Below are 26,551 nucleotides of genomic sequence, written 5' to 3'. Positions count from 1 at the left end.
TAAAGTAATCAACCTATTTACTGACTTCTTGGTGCCATTACCCCAAACCGGAAGACATTATATGAGATGAGGTGCAAAAAGCGTGTTATAGAGCATTAAGCAAAGCGGAAAGTTGGGCAAGTTGGATAGCGTTCATGATGTAAAAATAGCGCACAAGGAACACAAGGGACGGATAGGAAACGACGCAGACAAGCGCTTGTCTGCGTCATGAGGACCTTTCATTTCCAATACATATTGCTTGATGTCGATTTGTCATGTAGCTTTGAGCAAAAATGAAATACCACGAACACCTTAGCAAGACAGTTTCTTTAGTAAGATATTATAATTGATTCTGTCAAACGCCTTGTAAAAATCTACAGTCTTAGTGTTAGTTACCTCCGGTATTTTTACATCATGAATGTTATAGAGCATTAGTTTTTGGAGGACAGGTAAAAATGTGGTACTTTTCTCAATATACCTAATGCTTTACACAGGTTAGTTTGTATGTTTTCGCGGTGAAAATCCCATAGCATATTTTCACGAAAACCGACACCCAGTGATTTTGCTGGTGTAGAAAATTCTATTTTTGTATTATTGAACTTCAGTAGATTAATGCGAACATTTGTTTGTTTAGCTTGAAAGAGAACGGCTTTAGATTTGGAAAAGTTCATTTTTAGGTTATTAGCGCTTTACCATTTACATAGTTTGTCCAAGAATAGGTTGGAAGATTTGACAAGGTCATTTGCATTGCTTCCTGTAAAAAAATCTACTGGTGTCGTCAGCGTATATAACATAATTTATGGTGTATCTTGAGATACAAGGTCATTGATGTATTAATTGAAAAAAAGTGGGCCCAGATTACACCCTGAGGTACGCCATGCTTACTTTTTTGTAGTGAGGACCTTTCATTTCCAATACATATTGCTTGATGTCGATTTGTCATGTAGCTTTGAGCAAAAATGAAATTCCACGAACACCGTAGCAAGACAGTTTCTTTAGTAAGATATTGTGATTGATTCTGTCAAACGCCTTTTAAAAATCTACAGTCTTAGTGTTAGTTACCTCCTTTCAATATTATCAAATTAATTATTTTTAATGAAGTAGAGCTGCCTTAGTAGATCTACCTGCCCGGAAGCCATATAGCGATTATACAATAACAGAGTTAGCATCAAAGAAACCAGTGAGTCTTACAAAGATAATTTTCTCGCGTGGTTTTGAAAATATTGGTAATACTGATATACTGATGTGACTGAACATGACCCACGCATGTTCAGTCATTCTAACAGTTCCGTTAATTTTTCCTATCCCTAGGCACGTTTGATCGTGACACCTTATCTCCACGTTTTCAAGAAGAATAAACTACTGCTTGCGTATGGGATTTAACTTTACTAGTGCGCTACTCAAGGGAACGAACAATACTGGGCACCAAAAGCACACACAGAGACGGGGCACAGACAGGACTTGTGGTTTTTGTGTCCATTATTGTTCGTTCCCATGAGAAGCGCACTAATGAAGTTAAATATGATCCAAATAAGCCCATTTGCAGCTTTATTTACGTTCATTTCCTGTACATCGGGCCTGCATGTTCCTTTTTATTGTGGTTTTTGCGTCCCAGATTGTTTGTACCTCTGATTAGCGCACTAATTAAGTTAGATATGAACCAAATAGACCCATTTGCAGCTTTACTTAAGTTCATTTCCTGTTCATCGGGCCTGCACGTTCCTTCTTATTGTGGTTTTTGCGTGCCAGATTGTTTGTTCCTATCATTAGCGCACTAATGAAGTTAAATATGAACCAAATAGGCCCATTTGCAGCTTTACTATTCATTTACTGTACATCGGGCCTGCATGTTCCTTCTTATTGTGATTTTTGCGTCCCAGATTGTGTGTTCCTATGATTACCGCACTAATGAAGTTAAATATGAACCAAATAGGCCCATCTGAAGCTTTACTTACGTTAATTTCCAGTACATCGGGCCTGCATGTTCCTTCTTATTGTGATTTTTGCGTCCCAGATTGCTTTTTCCTCTGATTAGCGCCATAATGAAATTAGATATGAACCAAATAGGCCCATTTGCAGCTTTACTTACGTTCATATCCTCTACATCGGGTCTACGCGTTCGTTCTTATTGTGGTTTTTGCGTCCCAGATTGTTTGTTCCTATAGTTAGCGCACTAATGAAGTTAAATATGAACCAAATAGACCCACTTGCAGATTCACTTATGTTCATTTCCTTTACATCGGGTGTGCATGTGCCTTCTTATTGTGGTTTTTGCGTCAAAGATTGTTTAACAAAACTTCTGTTTGGGCTAGATGGGGCATAGCTTATAAATGAGATGAAATTTAAGCGCACACGAAAAACGCACACAAGAGTAGGATACACACAGGACAGGCGCTAACTTCATCTGACTTATTCGCAGGTAAGAGAGCGAAAATATATACATAAAACGAGACATGCGCAGTTAAGAAACAAATCGTCATATCACAATGCGTGTTCAAGGTATCTGTATTCTGCCTGCAAAAGATTAACTGATGTGTCATTCACACAGTCATGCCGCCTCTTCCTGCTAGAAGCATTTCACATCAGGAAGAGAGGGCATGACTGTGTGAGTGACACATCAGTTAATCTTTTGCAGGCAGAATACAGATACCTTGAGCACGCATTGTGATATGACGATCTGTTTCTTTACTGCGCATGTCTCGTTTTATGTGTATATTTTCGCTCTCTTACCTGCGAATAAATCAGATGAAGTTAGCGCCTGTCCTGTGTGTATCCTCCTCTTGTGTGCGTTTTTCGTGTGCGCTTAAATTTCATTTCATTTAAAAGATTGTTTGTTTCCCGGTGTCTGGTGTATTTTGAGAATTATCACTTTTCGACTCAAAGTAGAAGGAAATGTGTGTCAGCACTACACTCGCTCATCGATAATGGCCAAGCACTGCGGTTATGATTGTTCACCAGCATCGCGACAAAGTTCAAGAATTTAACAGCAACGAAAGAGTGTACAAAAGCCTGAGTAAAGCTCGTCGTGCGCCCGCACGCAGAGCAGATGGACAACAACACATCCACTGTGGGCCCAGTTTTGAGCGTGAAGCAGTCCATGACTGAAGCAGATGCCATGCGAACACCCATTACGCCCACGTGTTTTGGTCGGCTGTTGTAATGGACATTGATACGCCGTTATCAAGTCCAACACCGATTGGACGTAAATGGAGCAGAAATTGGCGCTAGCGTCTTCAATACGAGGACATGAAGTGGTATAGGAGCTTTCACAGCCATGACTAGGCGCTGGCATTGGAACGACCACTTTTACTTACCTAGAAAACTTTCACACGCTGTTTTTCTACGACACAGCAACCTTCCGCAAATACTGCAGCTGATCACCTTCGTCAGCGACTGGTAAGATCTTTACCACCGAAGAGGATCGAATGCCTGAGGAAGCTTCAGACGAAATCTTTACCATAAAAGAGGACCGAGAATGCGGATCATGAATTCCTGTAGTACAAGCATATATACTTTTTTTCGAGGCAGGCCAGGCTAACAGGTGTCAAATCAGTGGTAGGGCCGGTCCAAGCTTAGCCGTAACCCTCTTTTCAGAGCGGCAGTGCCTCCCACCCAGCCACGCATCGAAGCAAAGGGGTGCTGGGGCAGAGATTTCGAGTAGTGCATCGCGTTGTCAGACTTCGCTTCGGTGCACGGCTGCTACGTACGCACTGGCGCAGCGGACAGAGAGGCTACGGTTCCTATGTTCACCCCCAGGATGGATGGCCCTGAACATGCAGTTTGAGTAGTATAGAAGCAGGCAGCACTTACGTGGGCTTATTCCAGCTGAATTATCTACTGTTCATTTATTTATTGCATACTATCAGCCTGGATGTGATGCGGGAACCACGAGTGGGTGGTACATGAACACAGTCTATACCTTGGTGCACTAGCAAGAATCTCTTGCAAGCGCTGCGCCCGCAAGATTTTCTCGTTGTCCACCAGCAAATCTCTGTCCGAGGCTCAACACGACAGAGTCGTGCCCGAAGGAGGTGGTGTCAGTAGAAGAGAAGCTGCTCGTCCCGGTGCCCCATGTCCCGAAGGGCAGGCCTGCACAGCTCCGCAATGAGCTGCGGTGGCCCGCAGCAGAGCACCACCGTGCTGGCGTCCGGCGGCGGCAAGTGTGCGGACAGGATATCCCTGCTCAGCGGGCCCTGCACGTACTCGGCGCCTTCCGACGGGGGAAGCTTGTTGAGCACGTGGTGGACGCTGCAAACGCGATCAGTTCTAGACAACACTCGGTACTAGCATTCCAGGCATCGTCTTTTTGCACTGAATGCGGTCGACGTTTCCGCCGTTATTTGTCGCTTACAGCCCACAGCTTGAAAGTATGAAGACAGTAGATAAATCATTCTGCGCCGTGTCTGGTTATATATACTTTCCTGCCGAAACTATTCGCAAGGCGAAATGGTGGAAGGAAGATGCAACCGAGATTAAGGACAGCAGACAGGTTACATTCAGATTAAGGACAGAGATTAGGGACAGGTACAATGTGCGAGCATGATGTCGACGTTTTCACATCATGAACGTCCACCAATTCGCCCACCTTTCGGCTTTACTTAATATAGGAGAGCTCCACACTGAGCAATCCGAAATGGATTTCGTTTGTTTAGAATTGGCGTGCGCGATACGATTTCAGGAAGACTTTCGTTGTAGCTAGTTCGTTGTAGCATGAAAAATTTGTGTAAATGCGTACTGGCTCGAAAAGAGGGCGACAAACAGATCTATCCTGTCTTGCGTGTGTTTGTCGCCGTCTTTTCCTGTCATTACTCTTTCGCATAAATTATGTCAGGCATATCATGGTCTTTAGGTGATCACTACTGCTGTCTGAGCAGATTTTGCGCCGTGTTTGTTGATGATGCTCCTTCTGCATAAAGACGGTCCTAAATGTGGCAGCCACAATCCCTCCACTACTTGCGCAATTTCTCGTTAATAATGTTAGACATAAAGTATTGCATTTAGTCGTAGAACCAGCAGACTCCAATTCCTCCCTAGGTCTCCACTTAGATGAACTTCGTACTCTGAAACTGAAACTTCAAACAATGAAAAGCTACAATGAACGACAGCCAGTCGTGCCTAGACTGGATCCGCCAATTAAATTTTTGGTTCCGCGTGCAATTCCGTGTCCTCATGCATGATTGATGCATAAACTTCGTTTAGACGTCGCTTTCACGCAAAAGCACTGATGTTTAATTGGACAAGTGGACGCCCCGGACTGTCCCACTTGTGGCATAACCAACACTGTGAACAATGTACTTGTGCAGTGTCCAGCATATGCGCGCCAATTGCTCAGGTTGGTCGCTTCCTTGAAACGTTAAGAAAAGAGGCAACTCCCGGAGGACCTACTGCTTTGCGCTTGGCCGCATAGTTGGGAAGCAGTCCAAGCAGTGCGGGCGTTTTCCTGGTCTTTCAGCCACACAGGCCTCGACCCGTGGTTCTGATGCACACACATGCGTATTTACATGTTCCCAACTACATTCCCACCGCATTATTACACATCACGGCCCACTGTATTTTCCTCTTCCACTTCCCAGTGCAGAGCAACACGCTAGATATTTATTGTTGTCTCTCTTTCTCAACTGTTCTCAAGCCACATTCTGACTGAACTGAATGTCAGCAGTATAGCAGATGGTCCAACCTCGAGATTTAATGACCTTCCAAAAACTCCCCGAGATAACTCGGAATTCTTCACCTATTTCAGTAAATAGCTTGAAATATATTCCTAATCATCTGTCACTGTGGCGGCAGCGCATAGGCTTGCATCACATAGTCACTGTCTTGCTTCACATCTAGCAAGATTCTGAATGTACGGACTCGTTACAACTGGCCGTGTCTAAGATAGCTACTCTGAGCTACAGATAAAAGTCGTAAACTCTCTTGGTTGTCCTTTTGCTGAGAACCAATCAAGGAGCTTTTTCGGGCTGCAGATTCCCCAGAGTTGCTTTCTCCGATTTTTCAACCGTTCGAGGCAGCTATTAAGCGTAGAAAGTTGGGCTAGTTGGTTGCTAGTGCTATTGTGAGACATTCCAGCGGCTAAAAAGACAGGGATGGAGGAAGACGAGACAGGACGATAGTACAGGACGATAGAAGCTAATAGTACGAGGCAGCTACATTACAATGGCTTGTTCTTTATGTGAACATTGCAAACATTGGGACCAAATCTAATTTCTTGCCAGCACATAAAAGGTGCCATCGGCGCTTTCGTTTGGACCGAGGGAACATTTCACAAGAAAGTGAACAATATTTTATTATCTAGATAGGACCTTTCGTTATTAATGAGTATGAGCGCGGTGAAGGTGCAAAAGCGCTTTTTGTTAAAGGAGGCTGAGTTTTGGTGAGCACAGTTGTCGCTTTAACAACCGCTTCATTACTAACGGCCGGCATTTTTAATGGACTAAGCGGAAATCCTGTTTAACGGCCTATACCATCATCACCATCATGCGTCGGAAAAGCATTGGGTGGGGGAGGAGGAAAGCCTTGTAAACCTTTCGCATGCTCCTCTCGACGCAGGTACTCGTCGATTTCTTGCGGACGTTGGCCGAAGCATGGTCGTGGCGCGTCAAAGGCAAAGCCAAGAAAACCGATACGGTGGTACGGGCAGTGACGAAGTATATGACCGGCTTCGCCGCAATGGAAGCACAGTGGGCGGTTGTCGAAAGACCTCCAGGCGTCGCACTTCCTGGTGTTTGGGCGTCGTTCGCAGGCTGGGCGGGCGGTACAGGAGGGCGGCGTTCGGGAACTGCTGGTTCAGGTGGAAGTGGCGGACTTCGGGTCTCTTGTTATGGCGGAGGACTGCGCACTGCAGCGCCGTTGGCTAAGGCTAGAGATCAGCTGGAGCTGAAGATGACGGAGTGCCAAGCGCATGCTGCACTTCTTTAAGGGACCATTTCTTTAGGGGTCGAAACTTGAGGCTGGTAGGAAGACGGTATTATGCGACGCTACTCTTTCCGTAGAATTTCGCGGATGACATTGCTTGCGCAGGCTGCCTCCGAATGCTGTGCCATCTGAGAAGGTTGTTGGGGTAACTTGGAGCTTTCGAGGGAAATGGCAGGCTCGTGCTTCCAAAGTTTTCTCAAATGTGGCTGCTTCGCTGGTGAACTCAGCGACGGTGTTCGGTGGATTGCGGGTTAAACCAACGAAAAGTGCCTCTTTAGCATGAGGCATCAGAAACTCTACCTTCTTATATTCCGCCATGTCGGGATAGACTCGTCGAAAAAGGCGCATCATGTCTTTTACGTACGCAGTCGCTGTCTCGTTCGGGTGCTGCATGCGGGAGTGTAGATGGAGCTGACCTCTTCTTCCCTGACAATGCTGGTGAATGCCTTCAGCAGTCCCACTTTAATGATTCCCACGTCGCCAAATTAGTTTCGCGGTTTTTGAACCAAATTCTCGTTGCTCCTTTCAAGGCGAAGAAAACATGGCTGACTTTATTCTTGTCCCAAGTATTCAACAACAGACCAGCCAAATGTTATCATGGGGACAGAATCATGGTTAGATGAAGACCTTGTTGACAACGAAGTATTTCCGGCCAGCTTTACCGCTTATAGGAAGGACAGGAATGCACATGGTGGCGGTGTGTTTAGTAGATAACGGTGTTTCTTCACGCTCGGTCAATATTGATGCAGTCGCATGTGCGGCGGTGTTTTCCCAGTTCCTGGCTGATGGCAAAGTGTTGACTATATGCAGTTTTTACCGGCCACCGGGTTCTTCAGTCAAATCACTGTTGAAGCTTAGATGCACTCGAAACACTACGGGCAGATACGTTAGTAATTGCTGGGGACTTCAATTTGCCTTCTCTCGACTGGCACCAACAGCCCAATATTGTCACTACCGGCGATAGCTGCAGTCAAGAAAAGAACAACTTGATCGATTTTTTTTTTAGCTTTACCAAACTGTGAAAGAACCAACGCGCAAAGAAAGTGTTTTAGATATTGTCACCTAGTGGTGACTGTAGTCCGGCGAACAGGAACACAGCGAGAATGTCTTCAAAACGAAGCTCTTTATTCGGGCTGACTTGCGCCCGCAAAGAACTGAATCACTCGGCGGCGACGTAGCAACAAACGTGCTCGGCGGTCGTCGAACAGAATGCCCGCCGCTCTCGGCCGTGCTCTTTTTAAACCTGATAGTGAACCTTCGAGATAAAGCTTGGGAAGTTACTAGAACATTCTGGCACATTCTGGCACATTCTGGCTCTGCCTGGATGCGACCAGTCGAGATAATTCTAGGCGCGTCTTGTGTCACAAACGAAGCAATAAAGCCGCGTGCCGGCAGCCTTGAAGCATGAAGAAATAAACACAACAGACAAACGCTACAAAGATTCGCGGCATTACTCCTCTCTCAAAGAAGCATCAACTCGATGCTTTAGAACATAATGCGGCTATAAACAATGGAAAACGGATGGTGCAAAAATAAACACTGAATGTGGAAACACGGCGTCCTTTAGCGTGCATGATAGGGCTTTAAGCGCACGACATGGACTACTTCTGGTCCTACGCGGCGTCATTTGGTCAGGGACGACTTCATAGTCCAATTCACCTAGCCTTGTACAGGCCGAAATAGCGGCGCAAAAGCTTTTCACTCAATCCTCGGCGGCGAATGGGCCTCCAAATCCAGACTCGGTCTCCTGGCTTGTATTCCGCGTTGCGTCTTCGTAAGTTGTAGCGTGTGGCGTCGGTCCGCTGCTGGTCTTTGATCCTTAATCGGGCAAGTCTTCGGGCTTCTTCTGCGCGTTGTAGGTAGGCGGCGACGTCGACGTTATCTTCCTCGGTAACGTTCGGCAGCATGGCGTCCAGCGTGGTCGTGGCCTCTCTGCCATGGACGAGCCTAAAAAGCGTCATCTGGGTGGTCTCCTGCACTGCAGTGTTCTAGGCGAAGACTACATAAGGCAAGATGACGTCCCAGGTCTTGTGTTCGTCATCGAAATACATGGCGAGCGTATCGGCGATGGTTTTGTTGAGGCGCTCGGTCAGTCCGTTGGTCTGCGGGTTGTATGCAGTTGTTCTCCGGTGGCTGGTTTTGCTGTAATGGAGGATGGCTTGCGTCAGTTCCGCCGCGAATGCTGTTCCCCTGTCAGTGATGAGCACATCGGGGGCGCCATGTCGCAGAAGAATGTTCTCCACGAAAAACTTGGCGACTTCTGCTGCTGTTCCGTTCGGCAGGGCTTTTGCCTCGGTGTAGCGGCTGAGGTAGTCGGTCGCTATAATGATCCACTTATTTCCAGATGTTGATTTCGGGAAAGGACCAAGCAAGTCCATGCCGATCTGCTGAAAGGGCCTTGAGGGGGGTTCAATGGGGTTCAGAAATCCTGCTGGTCGGGTTGGAGGGGTCTTTCGTCGCTGACAGTCTCGGCAGGTTATCACATAATGTGCGACATCGGCAGACAGTCGGGGCCAGTAATACTTGTCTTCAATGCGGCGGAGGGTGCGAGAAAACCCGAGATGTCCAGCTGTCGGCTCGTCGTGTGAGGCCTGAAGAACTTCTCCACGCAGACTTACGGGTACAACAGTACGCAGTTCTTCAAAAGAGGGTGGAAAAGGTTGAGGCTACTAACACCGGACAGGAAGTTCAGGAGCTCAGGCAAGAATTGAACAGCTTAGAACAATACACTAGGCGACAGAACTTGGAAATTCATGGGTTGAAACACGATAGTAATGAAGACCTGCTTGGTAAACTAAATGCACTGGCAAATGAACTAAAACTTCCTCTGCTGTCCGAACATGAGCTCGATGGCCTGCACAGGCTGCCCGAGAAAAAAGGAAAATCGCCGGCGGTATTTGTTCGCTTTGTGTCACGTACAATACGGGACCAGTGGATGGCGAAGAGGCGTGTTCTCAGTGACACGAATTCAGGTGTGCATATGCTCGACAATATGACAGCATATAACAAAAAGCTGCTATGGGCAATGAAGAGGAAGGCTGCGGAAATGGCTTATCAGTACGCTTGGCAAAGCAATGGAAAGTTGTTTGTGCGCAAGGCACAAGGCGACGCAGCTATTCGTATTGAAAGTCATGCAGATCTAGATAAGATTCGCTGAATCTTTTCTATTTCCTGCTGTGTTGTTCATTCAAAATTCTGATGTCACAGCCCCGAGTAAATACTTATCATGACTGCTCGTCTTTTACACGCATTGCACAGACTGAAAGTGGAAAGATGTCATTGTTTCATGTTAATATCAGAAGTTTAAAAAACAAATGGAACGATACTGAGTTATCTTTGAGTTCTCTGAACCACGAGTTTGATATTTTGGCCTTCACTGAAACGTGGTTTTTAGACGAAACTGAGGTTGTCGGGGTCCCAGGCTATAAAGAAGTAGGCGTGTACAGAAGAACTCGAAAAGGGGGTGGAACTTCACTCTACATTAAAGATAAACATTTGTATGAAGTCTTGCCTGAGTTTTTTGTTGTATGCGACCACTATGAGTCTGTCGCCGTAATAGTTCATGGGACCCTAATTGCTTCAGTTTATCGTCCACCTTCTGGTGATATCAATGACTTCTTGAATTTTGTTTCTAGTATTTTCGAACATGCCTTACTTCTCAATGTACCTATTGTTTGCGTTGGTGATTTCAACATTGATCTGTCATCTGAAAGCCCTCTTTGCCTACGTTTCCGGGATACCTTCGAGTCGTTTGGCTGTTGTAACGTTTTAAATGCACCAACCAGGATAACACCTAACAAAGAAACACTGCTTGACCTGTGCATAACTAGCCATAGTAACGAGGAAACTATTTCAGGAATTTTAACACTGCCACTTAGCGATCATCTACCCATATTCTGTTTTTTTCCATGGGCAAAAAGAAGGGGAGGTCGTAACCGGTTCGCTCCAATCTTTCATCGTAATTATAGTGCTGAGGCGCTAGCTACGTTCCGTACTGGGTTAGAAGCGACAAACTGGGATGATGTTTACTCGGAGGAAAACCCAAGTTTATCCTATGATATTTTCCTACTTAAGGTAAAGGAAAGTTATAACAGAGCATTTCCTTTGCAGCCGGTCAAAGTTTGCAAGAAATCCAGAAAACCCTGGGTAACCAAACAGTTATATAAAAGAATAAAGGCACGCGATAAACTGTACGACAAGTTTGTTCGGTCAAAGAACCTTGATCTCTTAGCTGAATATAAACGAACCAGGAACAAGCTCAGTTCAGATCTTAAGAAGGCCCGGTTACAATACTAGACGCAAAAGTTTGAAGCCATCTCCAGTAATACTAAAAAGGTATGGAACTGCCTCAAAGACATTATTGGAAAAACCTGCAACAAGATACCTAACGTTCTTAAAATTGATGGTGTTGAGTATAAGGACACTTGTTTGGCCAATAAATTTAACACTCATTTTGTAAACTCTGGGGCTACGACACAACAGGTGGTGGATATTGATGGACTTGACAAATACATATCTCCTAGTGTGGTTGATTCATTGTTCCTTACTCCATGCAGTGAGCTTGAAATTATTTGCTGTCTTAGCTCTTTAAGCAAAAATGCTGCCCCAGGGAACGATGATATCAAGGCTGTCCCTATAGCATCTGTTGTTGACCTCATATCTCGTCCTCTGCAGCATATATGCAATAGCTCGTTAGAGACAGGAATCTTTCCAAACAGCATGAAAATAGCAAAGGTGGTGCTTTTGCATAAAGGTGGTGCGCATGATGATATTAACAATTACAGACCTATTTCAGTACTGCCATTATTTTCCAAAGTGCTTGAGAAAGTGATAAAATCACGCCTAAGTAAGTTCTGTATTGAAAGAGAGCTTCTTGTGAGGCAGCAATATGGTTTCCGTCCAAATAGCTCAACTGAAATAGCCCTTCTGAATATTAAAAACAAGGTTATCAATAATTTTGAAACTAACGGATTCACACTAGGTATGTTCCTTGATTTCAGAAAAGCGTTTGGTTCTATTAAACATCAAATATTATTTTATAAACATCCTTTTTTTGGAATCCGTGGCGTTGCTCTCAATCTTATTCGTAGCTACCTGACGGACAGATACCAATTTACAAGCCTTAATTGACATTCTTCTATTCTAGAACCGATTGCATATGGTGTTCCACAAGGTTCAATCCTGGGACCCTTGCTGTTTATAATTTACATTAATGATATTGTCCTCATACCAAATACACCCGATATTATACTTTATGCAGATGACACCAGTGTGTTTTTTTCAGGAAAACAGTTATCTACACTAGAAACCTTCGCGAACACCTGGCTACATGAGCTTTCACGCTGGCTCCGGATAAACCAAATGCAATTGAACGTTCGGAAAACAAAGTACGCAATGTTTAAGCCGCGAAATAAACCTGAAGATTTTAATATCCAGGTCAAGTACCAAGACTCAGCCCTTGACCGCGTTTCCATTTATAAGTTCTTAGGTGTCTTATTTGAGGAAAACTTAAGCTGGACTTCTCATATAAATAAGGTTCACACAAATATCTCTAGATCTCTAGGCATTTTGTATAAAGTGAGATATTTGGTTCCCAGCTCTATTAAACGTCAGTTGTATTTTGCTTTAGTACAGTCTCATTTACATTACTGTCTGTTAATCTGGGGCACCACTGCCAAGACAAACTTGCACAGGCTTGAGATATTGCAAAAACGAGCTCTGCGTTGCATAGATGATGTAGGTCCGCTAGAACATACATACCCATTATTCTTAAAACATAATTTACTCAAGATAAACGGACTATTTCAACTAAAGCTTGCATATCATATTTATCATGAAGTCACCCGTGACCCAGTTTCCTTTCATGCTTTATACTTCCCTAACAATAAACCTTATGATTTCAGGTATAGTCATTTTCAAATGCCTCTGATGAGAACGAATTATGGTATGCAGCACATTGATTACTTAATTCCTGATTTACTTAATTAACACACACGTATTACGGAACTTCTGCAGCAGCCTCGTTCCCCCGTAACTTCAAGAACAATGTTAAAATGTACCTTCTGTCCCTATCTCCTCCATAAAGTGTCCAGTTTCTAGTTTTTTTTTTTTGTTTTTTTTTTACTCGCTGGGTGTATGTCCAGGTTCGCTATTTTTGGTTTTGTTGTCCTAAAGACGTAGGAGGCATGCAATGCGGTTTTCATTGTTTTTGGTTTGCGTGCTATTTCTCCCCTTGCCTGTATGTTAATTCTGTGTATCTCATTGTTTGCTATTTCAATTTTTTTGTTTTGTCCTAGCTACATTTTAGCTATGCGTTGTTTTTTCCTTCATTTTTCATTGCATCTGTGTTAATTATGTGTAAGTCATTGATCGTTACATATAATTCATGTAGTACATTTGCGATGTTGTTACTTTTCTTGTTTTTTCTTTGTGTACTTTACTGTGTAATTTGCCACCCCCCTGAGCAATGTAATGGGTGACGGGGCCACGTCAGGCAAAAAATGAATTGCCTTTTGTCCCGTCACCTCTGACAAATCGATGTCAAAATAAACTTCACTTCACTTCACAAGGAGGTAGGCTGTCTTGTTCACAGCAAAGTTCATCTTCACGAGGACATCGTTCTGAAAACAGAACGAAGACAGTCCTCGCTTGAACGAGGCGGGGGGTGAACAAATCTTGTCTTCCAAGTGTTAGATGAGGCATTTTATGTCGGGGTCCGCGCGTTGCTGTTGTACAAAAGAGCTGGAGCTGATGGGTCCCAGAAAGACGTCCTCATCATCGTCCGGTGGCGGTGCATCTACAGGGGCTCGTGACAGGCAGTCGGCGTCAGAGTGCTTGCGTCCGGACTTGTAAACGATGGTTACATCAAACTCGTGGAGCCGTAGGCTCCATCGAGCGAGGCGGCCGGAGGGGTCCTTCAAACTGGCGAGCCAGCACAGTGCGTGGTGATCGCCGACCATTTTGAACGGTCGTCCGTACAGGTAGGGGCGGAATTTCGACGTAGCCCAGATGATGGCAAGGCACTCCTTCTCAGTTGTCGCTTCGGCTTTGGACAGGGAACGGCTAGCGTATGCGATGACCTTCTCCACTCCGTCAATTTTCTGAACGAGGAAAGCGCTTAGGCCCACATTACTTCCGTCGGTGTGAAATTCAGTCTCGGCGTTTTCATCGAAGTGCGCGAGGATCGGTGGGGACTGTAAACGATGCTGAAGTTCCTTGAAGGCTTCCACTTGCGGTGCTTCCCATTTAAATGGCACGTCTGCCTTTGTCAGGTGGGTCAGTGGCTCGGCGATGCGCGAAAACGTCTTCACAAATTGTCGCTAGTACGCGCAAAGTCCGAGGAATCTGCGCACAGCTTTCTTATTGGCCGCTGGCGGAAACATTGCGATAGCAGCTGTTTTCTGCGGGTCTGGGCGTACTCCCTCCTTGCTAACAATGTGGCCTAGAAACAGCAGCTCTTCATAAGCAAAGTGGCACTTCTCTGCTTTCAAGGTTAGCCCGGACGATATGATTGCGTCTAGTACTGTTCGAAGCCTTTTCAGGTGCTCCTCAAAGCTCGAGGCGAAGACAACGACGTCATCTAAATATACCACACACATTTGCCACTTCAGGCCTGCCAGCACTGTATCCATTACTCGTTGAAATGTCGCTGGCGCAGAACAGAGACCAAACGGCATCACCTTGAATTCGAAGAGGCCATGTGGAGTGATGAATGCGGTCTTCTCGCGATCTCTTTCATCGACCTCAATTTGCCCGTAGCCGCTCTTGAGGTCAATCGATGAGAAACATCTGGCGTTGCAGAGCCGGTTCAGTGTGTCGTCGATGCGAGGGAGGGGCTAGACGTCCTTCTTTGTGATGTTGTTCAAGCGCCGGTAATCAACGCAGAATCGAAGTGCGCCGTCTATCTTTCTCACTAGAACAACAGGCGCCGCCCAGGGGCTCTTTGAAGGCTGGATAACGTCGTCGCGCAGCATTTCTTCCACTTGGTCCCGGATGGCTTGTCGTTTTCGCGGCGACACTCGGTAGGGGCTGTGGCAGAGAGGTCGGGCGTGCTGGTCGGTTATAATGCGATGCTTAGCAATCGGCGTTTGTCGGACCTTCGGCGATGACGAGAAGCACTCGCTGTAGCTTCGAAGGAGAGTGCGGATCTGATCTTGTCTGTTCCAGGGCAGGGCTGGGTTTATGTCGAAAGTGGGCGAGTTTTCTCGGTCAGACGAATCTTCTACGGACGGGTCGGAGAGCGCGAAGAAGTCTCGCACGTCGGATATGTCGTCGAGGAATGCAATCGTCGTTCCTCTGTTAACGTGCCGGTATTCTTCGCTGAAGTTAGTCAGTAGTACTTCGGCATTTCCTTTGCGGAAATATGCGATGCCTCTTGCGATGCTGATTCCTCGGTAGAGTGTTATTCGCTTCCGGGGCGCTTACGGTGATTATAACGCTTGAGCGGGGTGGGACACTCACTTGTTCCTCCAGGACACTAAGCGCAACGTGATGTTCCGGAGTTCTCATCCGTGGAAAGTGTGATCATCTTGGATCACAGGTCGATGATCGCCTGATGCTCATTAAGGAAATCCATGCCCAAGATCACTTCGCGGGAACATTGCCGTAGCACTACGAAGGTCGTGGGATAGGTATGTCCCTGGAGCGCTGTGCATCGTCCTGATGGCGTAATGAGGTGGCTCCTGCGGTGCGAATTTGTGGGCCGTCCCAAGCGGTCATTACTTCCCTCAGCTGGGCAGCGAATGGTCCGCTCATCATCGAATAATCGGCTCCTGTGTCGACTAGAGCGGTGACTTTCCGGCCGTCGATAACCACTTCTAAATCGGATGTCCTGGCTCTGGAGTTGCACGTCGTTCTCGGCGTCGGGTTACGGCTTCGTCGGGTGTGTGAATCGTGGGTGGGGCGTGTAGTCGGAGCTTTTCTTGATGGCGGCGTAGTTTTGAAGGCGGTTTGCGTGGTGGTCGAGGTTGTTGTATGCGTCGTCATTGTAGTAGGTTCGGCGTCTTCATACGGCGTGGTCGCTGGAGGATCTTCGTCGTTTCCTCGGCAAGCAATCTGACCTCCACAGGTTGCTTTGTTTAGTTTCCCCTACGGGGGCTAGGGGACCTTCCTCGGACAGCCGCGGCGTAGCTGCGGCTTGGTGATGCAAATCGTGCGGTGGACGGCGACGGGGAGCGGAAAGGGACGGGGAGCGGGAAAGACGGCTTGAAAGCACGTACTCCCCTCTGCGAAGGTAGTCGTCGATTTCTCGTGGTCGCTGGCCGGGGAGCGGTCGAGGGGCGTCGATGGCGAAACATCGCAGGCCGATGCGTTTGTACGGGCAGTGGCGAAGTATGTGCCCGGCATGGCCACGATGGAAACAGAGTGGGCGGTTGTCGGAAGTCCTCCACTGGTCGCATTTCCTAGTTCCGTTGCTTCGCTCGTAAGGTGGGCGGGCGGTAGCAAGGGGTCGTCGTTCTGTAGAGCTGGAGACTGTTGAAGAAGGCTTGGTCGTTCTCGTCGGGGCGCAGGACTGCGTAGTGCGGCGGCGTAGTTCATGGCTTCAACTTCCGTTGGTGTCGTCTGTGACGGGGAGCCAAGTGCATGCTGCACTTCTTCACGGATGATGTCCGTGAGCGACGCCACCTGAGTCTGCTGCGTCTGCTGCATTGGGGATGTCAGCAGACGACGAAGTTCTTCGCAAACAATTTCGCGTATCAAGTCTTGCAGCTTATCCCCGCTTGCAAGGGTATCTTCTGGGCAGCTTGCCGTCAACACTTGGAGTGGTCGGTTGTGGTGACGGGTCCTGGCGTCAAGGGCCTTTTCAATGGTGGAAGCTCAAACTAAAAACTCGGCGACGGAATTTGGAGGATCTCGGATCAAACCGGTGAACAGTTCCTCCTTTACGCCACGCATAAGAAAGTGGAGCTTCTTTTCCTCACTCATGTCAGGGTTGGAGCGCCTGAAAAGGCGTTTCATTTCTTCCACATACACAGTCACGGTCTCGTTCGGAAGCTGAATTCGTGACTGCAGCAGTAGCTCCGCTCTTTCCTTTCGTACGACGCTAGTGAACGTACCCACTAACTGCTTCTTGAAGGTCGCCCAGGTCGTGAGGGAAGATTCGTGGTTTTCATACCACGTTCTCGCAGTGCCATGCAACGCAAAATAAACGTTTCGTAGCTTGGTGCGGTCGTCCCAGGCGTTCAGCGCTGCCACACGGTCATACATGTCCAGCCAGTCTTCTACATCCTCGTGTGGTTCTCCACGGAAAGACGGAGGCTCACGGGGCTGGCGAAGCACCACGGGCGTTGGCTGTGCACCAGATTACATTGTGAGGGGCATAGCTGGTTAGCAGGTCCGCACCTCCACCAGATGTCACGTAGTGGTGACTGCAGTCCGGCGAACAGGAACGCAGCGAGAATGTCTTCGAAACGAAGCCCTTTATTCGGGCTGACTTGCGCCCGCAAAGAACTGAATCACTCGGCGGCGGCGTAGAAAGAGAAGTTTATTTTGTTCTCTGTTGACATAGAAAATACAAAACAAAACGGATGAACTTACGGCACGGCACCGTGAACGCCATGGAAATCTTACCGCTGCGGATTTTGCAGGCCACGTTCCTATGTGGTTCCTGCTGTTTCCCGGATCCCGCTGCTTCATCGCCATCCGCTGCCGCTGAGCGACCTTCGCTCTCGCCTACTTTTTGGCCATACGTAGTTTGCGACCGATTTTTCATCTGGCAACATGGATCTTCAGTTACTATCTCCGACATCGGCGACGCATATAAAAGCAAGCCCGGAAACACCCACCTCGGGCACGGCACCGTGAACGCCATGGAAATCTTACCGCTGCGGATTTTGCAGGCCGCGTTCCTATGTGGTTCCTGCTGTTTCCCAGATCCCGCTGCTTCCTCGCCATCCGCTGCCGCTGAGCGACCTTCGCTCTCGCCTACTTTTTGGCCATACGTAGTTTGCGACCGATTTTTCATCTGGCAACATGGATCTTCAGCTACTATCTCCGACATCGGCGACGCATATAAAAGCGAGCCCGGAAACACCCACCTCGGGCACGGCACCGTGAACGCCATGGAAATCTTACCGCTGCGGATTTTGCAGGTTAGTTATTTGGAAGGCGCTGCCTGTGTGAAGAGCAGTGATTACTGTCTATTTACGGTGTCGTGCCCTGGAGAGTGTATTGATGAACTGAAGCGTGTATTGTCTTTGCCTTCTCGCCTTTACCTATTTTTTTTTATGGTATGCTGCTCTCACTGTCGGGTGACATCGAAAGCAATCCTGGGCCTATGAATGCAACTGAAAGAGAAACATTGGAAGCCCTCTTGCTGACTGTCCAAAGAATTGAAGCTGGCCAAGCTGTAATACTTAATGAAATCAAAGGTGTTAAAGAAAGGCAGGATGCTACCGATAAAGAAGTCAAGCAGCTGACGTTGAGAGTGGCAGCCCTCGAAACAACGGCAACCTCACTTGATAGGCCTGATTCTCTTGTAGCTGGCAATGCCATACAAGCCATTTCTTCCCAGCTTTCTAGTATTTACTCAAGATGTGATGATGCTGAAAATAGATTGCGCCGAAATAACTTGCTTTTCTTTGGCATCGACGATGTGGAAGACGAAAGCTGGACAGATTCTGAAGGGAAAGTCATTGCATTTTGTTCGGAGCACCTAGATTTATCTACGACTGCTTCACAGTTTGAAAGGGTTCATAGAATAGGCAAATTCAAAACTGATAGGCACAGACCAATCATTGCCAAGATGACCTTCTTTAAAGACAAGCAGAACATCCTTTCAAATGGCCACAAATTGAAGGACTCCAGTTTTGCAATCTGTGAGGATTTTTCCGCTACAACTCGTGAGGCTAGAAGCAAGTTGACCAAATTTGCAAAATCACAATCCAAGTCTTATAAACTGGCATTTGATAAACTTCGAATGGACAAACATATGCGTATGACCGAGCCACTGATTCGGTCATATTAGTATCACCATAGCTAGGCAATGCATCTAGATTGCGTGATTGTCCTCAGTCCACGTCATGCCCCCTTGCTCCGACGCTGTCCCTTTCATTTTCTAATATCCGAAGCTTGATGCCTAAACGTGATCATCTCTGCTCTTTCCTGCAAGACAGTGAATCTGATATAGTTGCTTTAACTGAAACTTGGTTGCACGCCGGTATCAAAGACAATGAAATCTTTCCAGACGCCCATGCTTACAATATCTACAGACATGACCGTGCAGATAAAAGAGGGGGAGGGGCGCTTCTTGGTATTAAACAAACGTTACCATCCACTGCTATCAATTCTAACTCAGACCTCGAAATAGTATGGGCTGCCTGCAAAACTATATCTTCGACTTTACTTTTTGGGGTGTGTTACCGTCCGCCCGATTGTGCGACTTCTTTCATTCATGATCTTCGGTCTAGCATTGCTGCCGCTGTCGAACATAGTTCACCTAGCAACATCTACTTGTTGGGTGATTTTAATTTTCCTGAAATAGATTGGCCTTCTTTGTCTTCAACTAGTCATGCTGCAACAGAATTCATCAACCTAACACTAGATTTCAACTTATTTCAAGTGATTAGCCAGAATACGCGTGGTTCTAACATTCTTGATTTAGCTCTATCCACTGCTCCCGATACCATAGGGCCGGTTATGTATCTTGACGGATTTAGCGATCATAAGATGTTGCAGTTTGATATTCTAGTTCCGAGCTTGTTTGCAGGTATTACAACTAAAAAAATTAGAGATTATAGTAAACCACGATATGATGAAATTAACACGGAACTTGCCACATTTTTCAATGAGGTGTTTTTCCCGCTAAGGAACGAACGATCTACCAAAGAAAACTGGTTGCTCTTCAAACATAAACTATCTACACTGATAGAGAAACATGTTCCTCTCATTACAATAGCTAATGACATAAAAAACCCATGGTTCAACAAGACCCTCCGTCGATTACGGAATAAAAAGAAGCGCCTATACAGAAAAGCTAGATCTCCTTCTTCGACCTCGTTGGAAAGATATAAACTGTGTTTGAAAGCGTACTGTTCTGCTGTTACCGCTGCCAAAAACAAATACTTCACTCATGATCTGCCGTCACTTTTGCAGACTAATCCTAAGAAGTTTTGGCAGACTATATCTCCCGAAAGTAAACATGACCTCATACAACTACACAATACTGATGGCTTGCCGCTAGCTGACACTGAATGTCCAACCGCGTTCAACAGATTTTTTGCATCAGTGTTTATTAAGGAAGATTATTCCAGTATGCCAATTGTTCTCGAGTCTGACTACCCATTCATGGAACCCATCACCATTAGTGCTGAGGGTATCGCATCACTAATTAAAAATCTAAAGTTATCATCATCTGCCGGAGTGGACAACATTAACTCGAAGATACTTAAAAACACCATTGTAATTTCCAGCCATATTTTGTGTCATATATTTCAGCAATCACTATCCTCCGCAGAACTGCCCACTGACTGGAAAAAAGCCAAAGTCATCCCTGTCTTCAAAACCGGTAACAAAAACTCTCCTGATAACTATCGGCCTATTTCGTTAACATGCATATGCTGTAAATTACTTGAGCATATTATCGCCTCTCACATTTACAATCATCTGGAACGAAATGACTTCTTTTCAAATCAGCATGGTTTTAGGAAAGGCTACTCATGTGATACCCAGATATTTGAATTTACTACTGACCTGCATTTCAACATGGATGATAACCAGCAAACAGATTGCATTTTTTTAGATTTCTCAAAAGCATTTGACAGAGTTGCACATGGCCGGCTGTTTACAAAATTATCTACCCTTTCCCGTGACTCCCTCACATTATCTTGGCTTCGAAACTTTCTCTCATTACGTCAGCAATTCACAGTTGTCAACGGCTCTTCCTCATCAATATGTGACGTAACCTCAGGCGTACCACAGGGAAGCGTACTTGGACCCTTACTTTTTCTAATCTACATTAACGACCTTCCCACTAACATTTCATCCCGCTTACGCCTTTTCGCAGACGACTGTGTTGTTTACCGTAAGATCGCTTCTGAGACTTATCACCTGACCCTTCAAAATGATCTTGACGCTATTGTTGATTGGTGTAAAGACTGGCAAATGATTCTTAACCCTAATAAATGTAAATCAATGACTTTTAGCCGCAAGCATGTTATTTCTAACTTCATATACTCTATAAATAATACCTCTCTATCAAGGGTTACGTCGTACAAATACCTTGGAATTCAGTTCACACCAAATTTTTCATGCTCTTCTCATATTTCTGCAGTCTGCAACAAAGCATCGAGGACATTAGGTTTCATACGCCGGAACCTTCGGAACTCACCTAGCTCCGTTCGAAAGCTTCTATATCTTACATTTGTTCGCCCACAGCTGGAATTTATCTCACCTATATGGTCTCCCCATCAAACATATCTCATAGATATGCTCGAGTCCATTCAAAGCAGAGCTGCCCGGTACATTTTTAGCAATTATAGTCCCCTCGCAAGTGTATCCCAGCTTAAAAACCTTAATGACATACAGATACTTGAAATTCGTCGCTCCATTTCACTTCTGTGTTTGTTCCATAAATATGTTCACACCCGTCCTTCGTTGTTACCTCTGGCATCACCTTTCCTCTCTTCACAACGCTTACACAATCAACTCAGCTTCAACCGGATATATGGGAAGACCCTGTCGTTTAATTCCTCTGCATTACCTAGAGCAATAAAACTCTGGAATGATCTTCCTGACAACAGAATCGCTTTCATTGATCCTGGTGAGTTTAAAAAACATCTATGTATACATTTATTGCCATAGTGATGTTCGAAATGTACAACAGTTTCATTTGTTCTTAACGTTGTTTTCCCATTTACCACTTCTGTTACCCCTGGTTGCTTTTTTTTTCTCATGTTCGTGTTTCGCTTTTTTTTCCTCTATTTTCGTGTCTGATGTTATTTTCTCCGTTTTGTATAAATTTCGTGTTCCTTTCTTGTATTTGACTTGTACCGCGTTCTTGTACCGATATTACGGTTTTTTCCATCTGTATATACCTTTTTTTCGATTTGCCCCCCTCACCCAATGCTCTTCGGGGCCTGTGAGGTACTAATAAATAAATAAATAAATAAATAAATAAATAAATAAATAAATAAATAAATGCTCTGATGAGTCAAGCACATGCGTAGTGAAGCAGCACTGAGCACGTCAGTAATGCAGTAAGAAAGCCGATACTCGACCGCCGCGCAGGACGATAAAGTATGTCGACCATTTGCGCAAGAACTCAGCCTCGCTCATTGACAGAGTGTCCACGCATGCTTGTTCAAAGAGGCGCGTGCGGAGGCGCTGCAACATTGGGAACATTGTTCTTTGCGGACGCCCATTTAAGGATACTACTCCAGTGCACTCCAGTGCACTCCAGTATTAGGCAGTTCACTAGGGTACTCGGGAGTAAAGACGGATTGAAAATATGAATTTAAACAGGAAGCCTCCTCATAATAGTCAGACGCTGTTTTCCCGTCAGTTATAATGTTGGAGAGAGTGGTCACCTCTGTACTATTGATTTTAACAAATTTACAGAATTACCGAGGAAATATAAATTTTTTTGTTTTCTTTGATTGCTTTCTTGATTTTTAAGCTTATGTGAAGCATTCCTTCGAAAAACAGAGTGATTGTGATTTCTTAATTATGTAGCATACAAGCGGTGTTTCTTATAATTAATGCCCGATGCTTCTTATCCACCCATGATTTATCACTCCAGCATCTATGTGAAATGATTCTGGAAGGCAAGTATTCCTCCAGTGCAGCGCCCGTCCTGTTTTTCGTGTTCCTTCTGTCCTCGTTCCGTAGCGCTGTTGTGAATCTGTTTATTAAGCATGAACCAACTAGCCCACACCAGAACCCTCCTCCATTAAAGTCATTATTTTATGTCTGTGTTCAAAGACTGGCTGGCTGCATAAAATACAGGTAAAAACTAGAAAGTTCGGTTGAGATTGGCGTGTAATCACCCTGGTCGTAATCGAGTAGACTTGGTGGCATCGGAAGAGCAGGGATGCTCATCCATTTTTTCTTATCCAGATGGCCCTCTCGTAAGCCGGGTTCGTCGATGGACACACTGCGCATGCTTGCCCAGATGCGAGCACTTTGGCTCCTGTGAACCGCGCAATTGATAGGCGTATCATCGACGGACCACAACCGCCATCGTTCAACTTCCCTCCACGTATGCTGCGCCCATACCAGCTGACCCACGCGGTAACGTCATCAGAAGACGTTAGCAAAGCTGTGTAACCAGGAGCATCCCCAGCGGTGCCTTCAGTGGACTTGGTGGCATCGGAAGAGCAGGGATGCTCATCCATTTCTTCTTCGTTACACAGGTTGGTGAGAAATATTCAGTCTCTTCTATTTGAGATGACTCTGTTGCCTTGATGGTGCTACCAAGTCCATAGTTTTTTTGTTTCTACATTGATTGATTGCATTGATGGATTTAGGTTGCTGCTACTAACATCTAGTGATGTCGAACTGAACCAGGGACCAGGTACTGATTCAGATTAAGAGTCTAGTACTAATACAGAATTGTTGAAAAAAATTCTCAAAGAGCAAACGAAAACCAACAAAGTTTTCAAACAACTAACAACGAACCTGATAGAAGTAGAATCAAATGTTAGTAGTATCCAAGACAGGATCACAGTAATTGAGACAGAAATGAGTTGGCTGAAGAATGTGACGAAAAAATAGCAGAATTGCGATGCAACCAATCAAAGTACTAGTAAACTAAAGCTTGAGTTAGTAGCCAAGGTAGACGATTTGGAGAATAGGAGACGGCGCAACAACCTTGTCATATACGGTGTAAAAGAAGAGACGGAGGAATTTGAAAAATCACGGGAGGATAAAGTCAAACAAGATATTTTCCAAAAGGTACTCGGAATTGATGTAGTGTCAATGGAAAGAGTGCACACAAGCGGTAATCACCAGAGCGGAACGTCCCGTCCAATCATGCTGAGAATTTTTGGTTTTTCAGAAAAAACAAACATTCTAACTAACTCCTTCAAGTTGAAAAGGTCAGATATTTCAATAGCTGAATACTTTTCAAACAGGAATAGCGACATCCTCGCAAACCTTTGGCATTCCTCGGCAGATGAAAGAGCGAACGGATCGAAAGCGTCTCTTAGGTTTTACAAGTTGAAAATGGACAGAAAGTTGTACATTTGAAATTCCAAACAAAATTGTAGAATGGAGGCAACCCGTCCGAGTACTTCTACCTCTGGCAACCCAAAAGTTCCTAGTAAAAAATGATAAGGCGGCAATGAAGCTCCGAGAGTAATATCGCTTAATGCGCGAAGAGTGCTGAACCAATCCATCTTCTAGAACAAATGCTATCTCAACAGCCACACATCCTGGTTATTATCGAAACATGGTTGCACCCAGTATGGGTGAGGCTTCCTGGATTGGAGGCTGCGCTGGGGGCTGCGGGTGGGGGGGGGGGGGTGTATGGCAGGGTATGGGAGCGAAAAATTAGGAGATGCACAGCCTGTCTCCTATAATGATAGGAACCACCGCAACGGGGCTGTCCTGGGGAAGGGAAAAAAGGAGAATAGAGAGTGGAGGCGGGTCGGGAGTGTGTAAGGGGGGGGGGGGGGGTGGCATGAAGAGGTGAGAGACACGCCCACAGTGTTTACATGCCGGGGCGAAGGTTAGAGGAACGAAGAAATTCCATAACTTTTTGGGCACTGGAAAGGGTTCCAGTTGCTCACTTTGGGAAAAGAATGTCCCAGAGTGAAACCGAAGGAAGTCCTCCCAGTTTGCGACGACAATCCCTTATAGCGGCATGAGGTAGTGCGAAAGCAGGACATTCACAAATAAGGTGATCGAAAGTTTCACTCGGATGTGCGCTGTGGGCACACAGAACACTGGGAGCGTTTCGCAATTGACGCAAGTGCTCAGCGGTGAACAAACAGCGGATGCGGAGAAGGCAGGCGAGGTCACGCCGGGTGAGGACACGCGTGTCGAGGATGGGAAAGTGCTGCGAGGAGGAAACGGGGTGTACAGAGAGAATGTGACGCTTTACTACGAGGCAGGCTGAGTCATACAGCGACACGCTTGAAGAGAGGGGCACAGAGGGGAGGCAGTGGGCCTAGCGCGCTAGGCGGTCAACGGCTTCGTTTCCTTCGACGCCCACATCTGACGCAGTCCTTTGAAACAGGACTGGCGGACCGCGGGTGTGTAGCTCGTCGAGCTTGGCAATTATTGTCAAGACGATGTTGCATCTTTTCTCAGGATGGCGAAGCGCTTGGAGTACAGAGCGGGAGTCATGGCTATCCTCGACATCTGCTGCACAACGAACAACGCCGCTCTCTGCAACCTGCCGAACACCGACTCATCGGGCAACAGAAGCGCGCGAGCATTCCTTACGCCCGGGGGACAAGTGAGGCTCTGGCACGGATATTTTCGAAATACGACGTGCGCATTGCGCACGTGCCGTCCAGCAAGCTGAAACAACAGCTCTGTCACGTGAAAGATCGTCTGGAGCGCACACGTTTCCCCGGAGTGCTGTACAAAATCCCCTGCAAAAACTGCGATGCATCATACATTGGCGAATCAGGCGATTTCAGAAGATTAAGAGAACATAAGAACGACGTCAACAAATGTCGCACCTCATCGAACCCGCTGGCAGAGCATGCTCAAGAAAAGAACCACACCATTGACTGGGAGAACGCCACAATATTAGATACCATGAAACCCACATCGTCACGACTGCTTTTAGAATCTTTTTATATACAGACCACGGATCATGTCATTAACAGGACGAAGGGTAATCTCCCGGATAACTACGCCCACTCACTGCGTTGTCAAGTGCGCATATAAGAAGCGGCCCATTCCGTCCATCATTCATTGTGAACAAGGGACCCGTACGGGTCCCGAAACGTCAAACTAAGTTTTTTTATAAACCATCTTTTGGCGAGTGCACGTTTTATTTCACCACTATGCCTCTCCCTCGCCAGACAGGATTCTGTCGAACCCTTGACTACGTTGCCTTCCGCGGAAAACATGCGCCCGCTGCAATCACCGAGATCCGTCAGTTCGTTTCCCTGAAATCAAGACTGGCCTCGTTCCAGAGCCACTTGCGCTTCAACTCCCGTTGCAAGGCACACGGGCTTATACCAAAGTCTCTCCGTTTACCCCTGCTCGTAAAGACACCGATCGGAAGAAATGTGATTGCTCAGGCAGAACGGCGTCTCCTTCAGGCCCGCATCATGGAAACAAAAGCCAGTATCAAGCGCCTTGATAATGAAGCGTTCTTCTCGCAACGCAAACTTCAGGATCTTCTGGGCCCTGATTTCGTCGACGTGTTGCTTCATGCCAGCTTCGTCGCAACCCGGACAGGAGATGAAAGGGTCACCAGCCAGGAAGCGAAGTTCCAGCGCTTACTCGGAACCACCGGAAGCAGCCATACTGTACCGGGGATCTACAACTTGTCGTCGCACAACTTGGATCCCGTGGAACATGCCCTCCTGAGCCGTGGCCTCAGTTTCAACACAGGCGCCGCACCAAGGGTAGGCCAATTGACCTGTGCCGTTGAGCAGGCAGTTCGCCTAGTGGATCCGAAGTTTCAAGCAGAAGCACGCTCGCGTGCTATTGGGGCGCTTGGAAAACGTTCAAATTTGCCCAGCACTTTACCCACTTC

The 26,551-nt window shown here is 46.3% G+C and overlaps 1 protein-coding gene across 1 annotated transcript in view; it reads right to left on the bottom strand.

The window, feature by feature from the left end:
- Positions 1 to 4,016: 4,016 nt before the first annotated feature.
- LOC149324991 (NADH-cytochrome b5 reductase 2-like) overlaps positions 4,017 to 26,551 on the bottom strand; it is an 80,837-nt gene continuing 58,302 nt past the window's right edge. Inside the window, exon 4 of the mRNA XM_089563421.1 lies at positions 4,017 to 4,245. Within this exon, the coding sequence (XP_089419547.1) occupies positions 4,017 to 4,245 (229 nt within the window). The remainder of the gene's footprint in view (positions 4,246 to 26,551) is intronic.

The sequence above is a fragment of the Amblyomma mixtum genome, chromosome 10 (genome assembly GCF_055824585.1).
Source record: "Amblyomma mixtum isolate Tamu chromosome 10, ASM5582458v1, whole genome shotgun sequence".
NCBI lineage: Eukaryota > Metazoa > Arthropoda > Arachnida > Ixodida > Ixodidae > Amblyomma > Amblyomma mixtum.
Note: the sequence above shows the minus strand (reverse complement) of the source record. Positions and strands in the feature narration are given on the sequence as shown.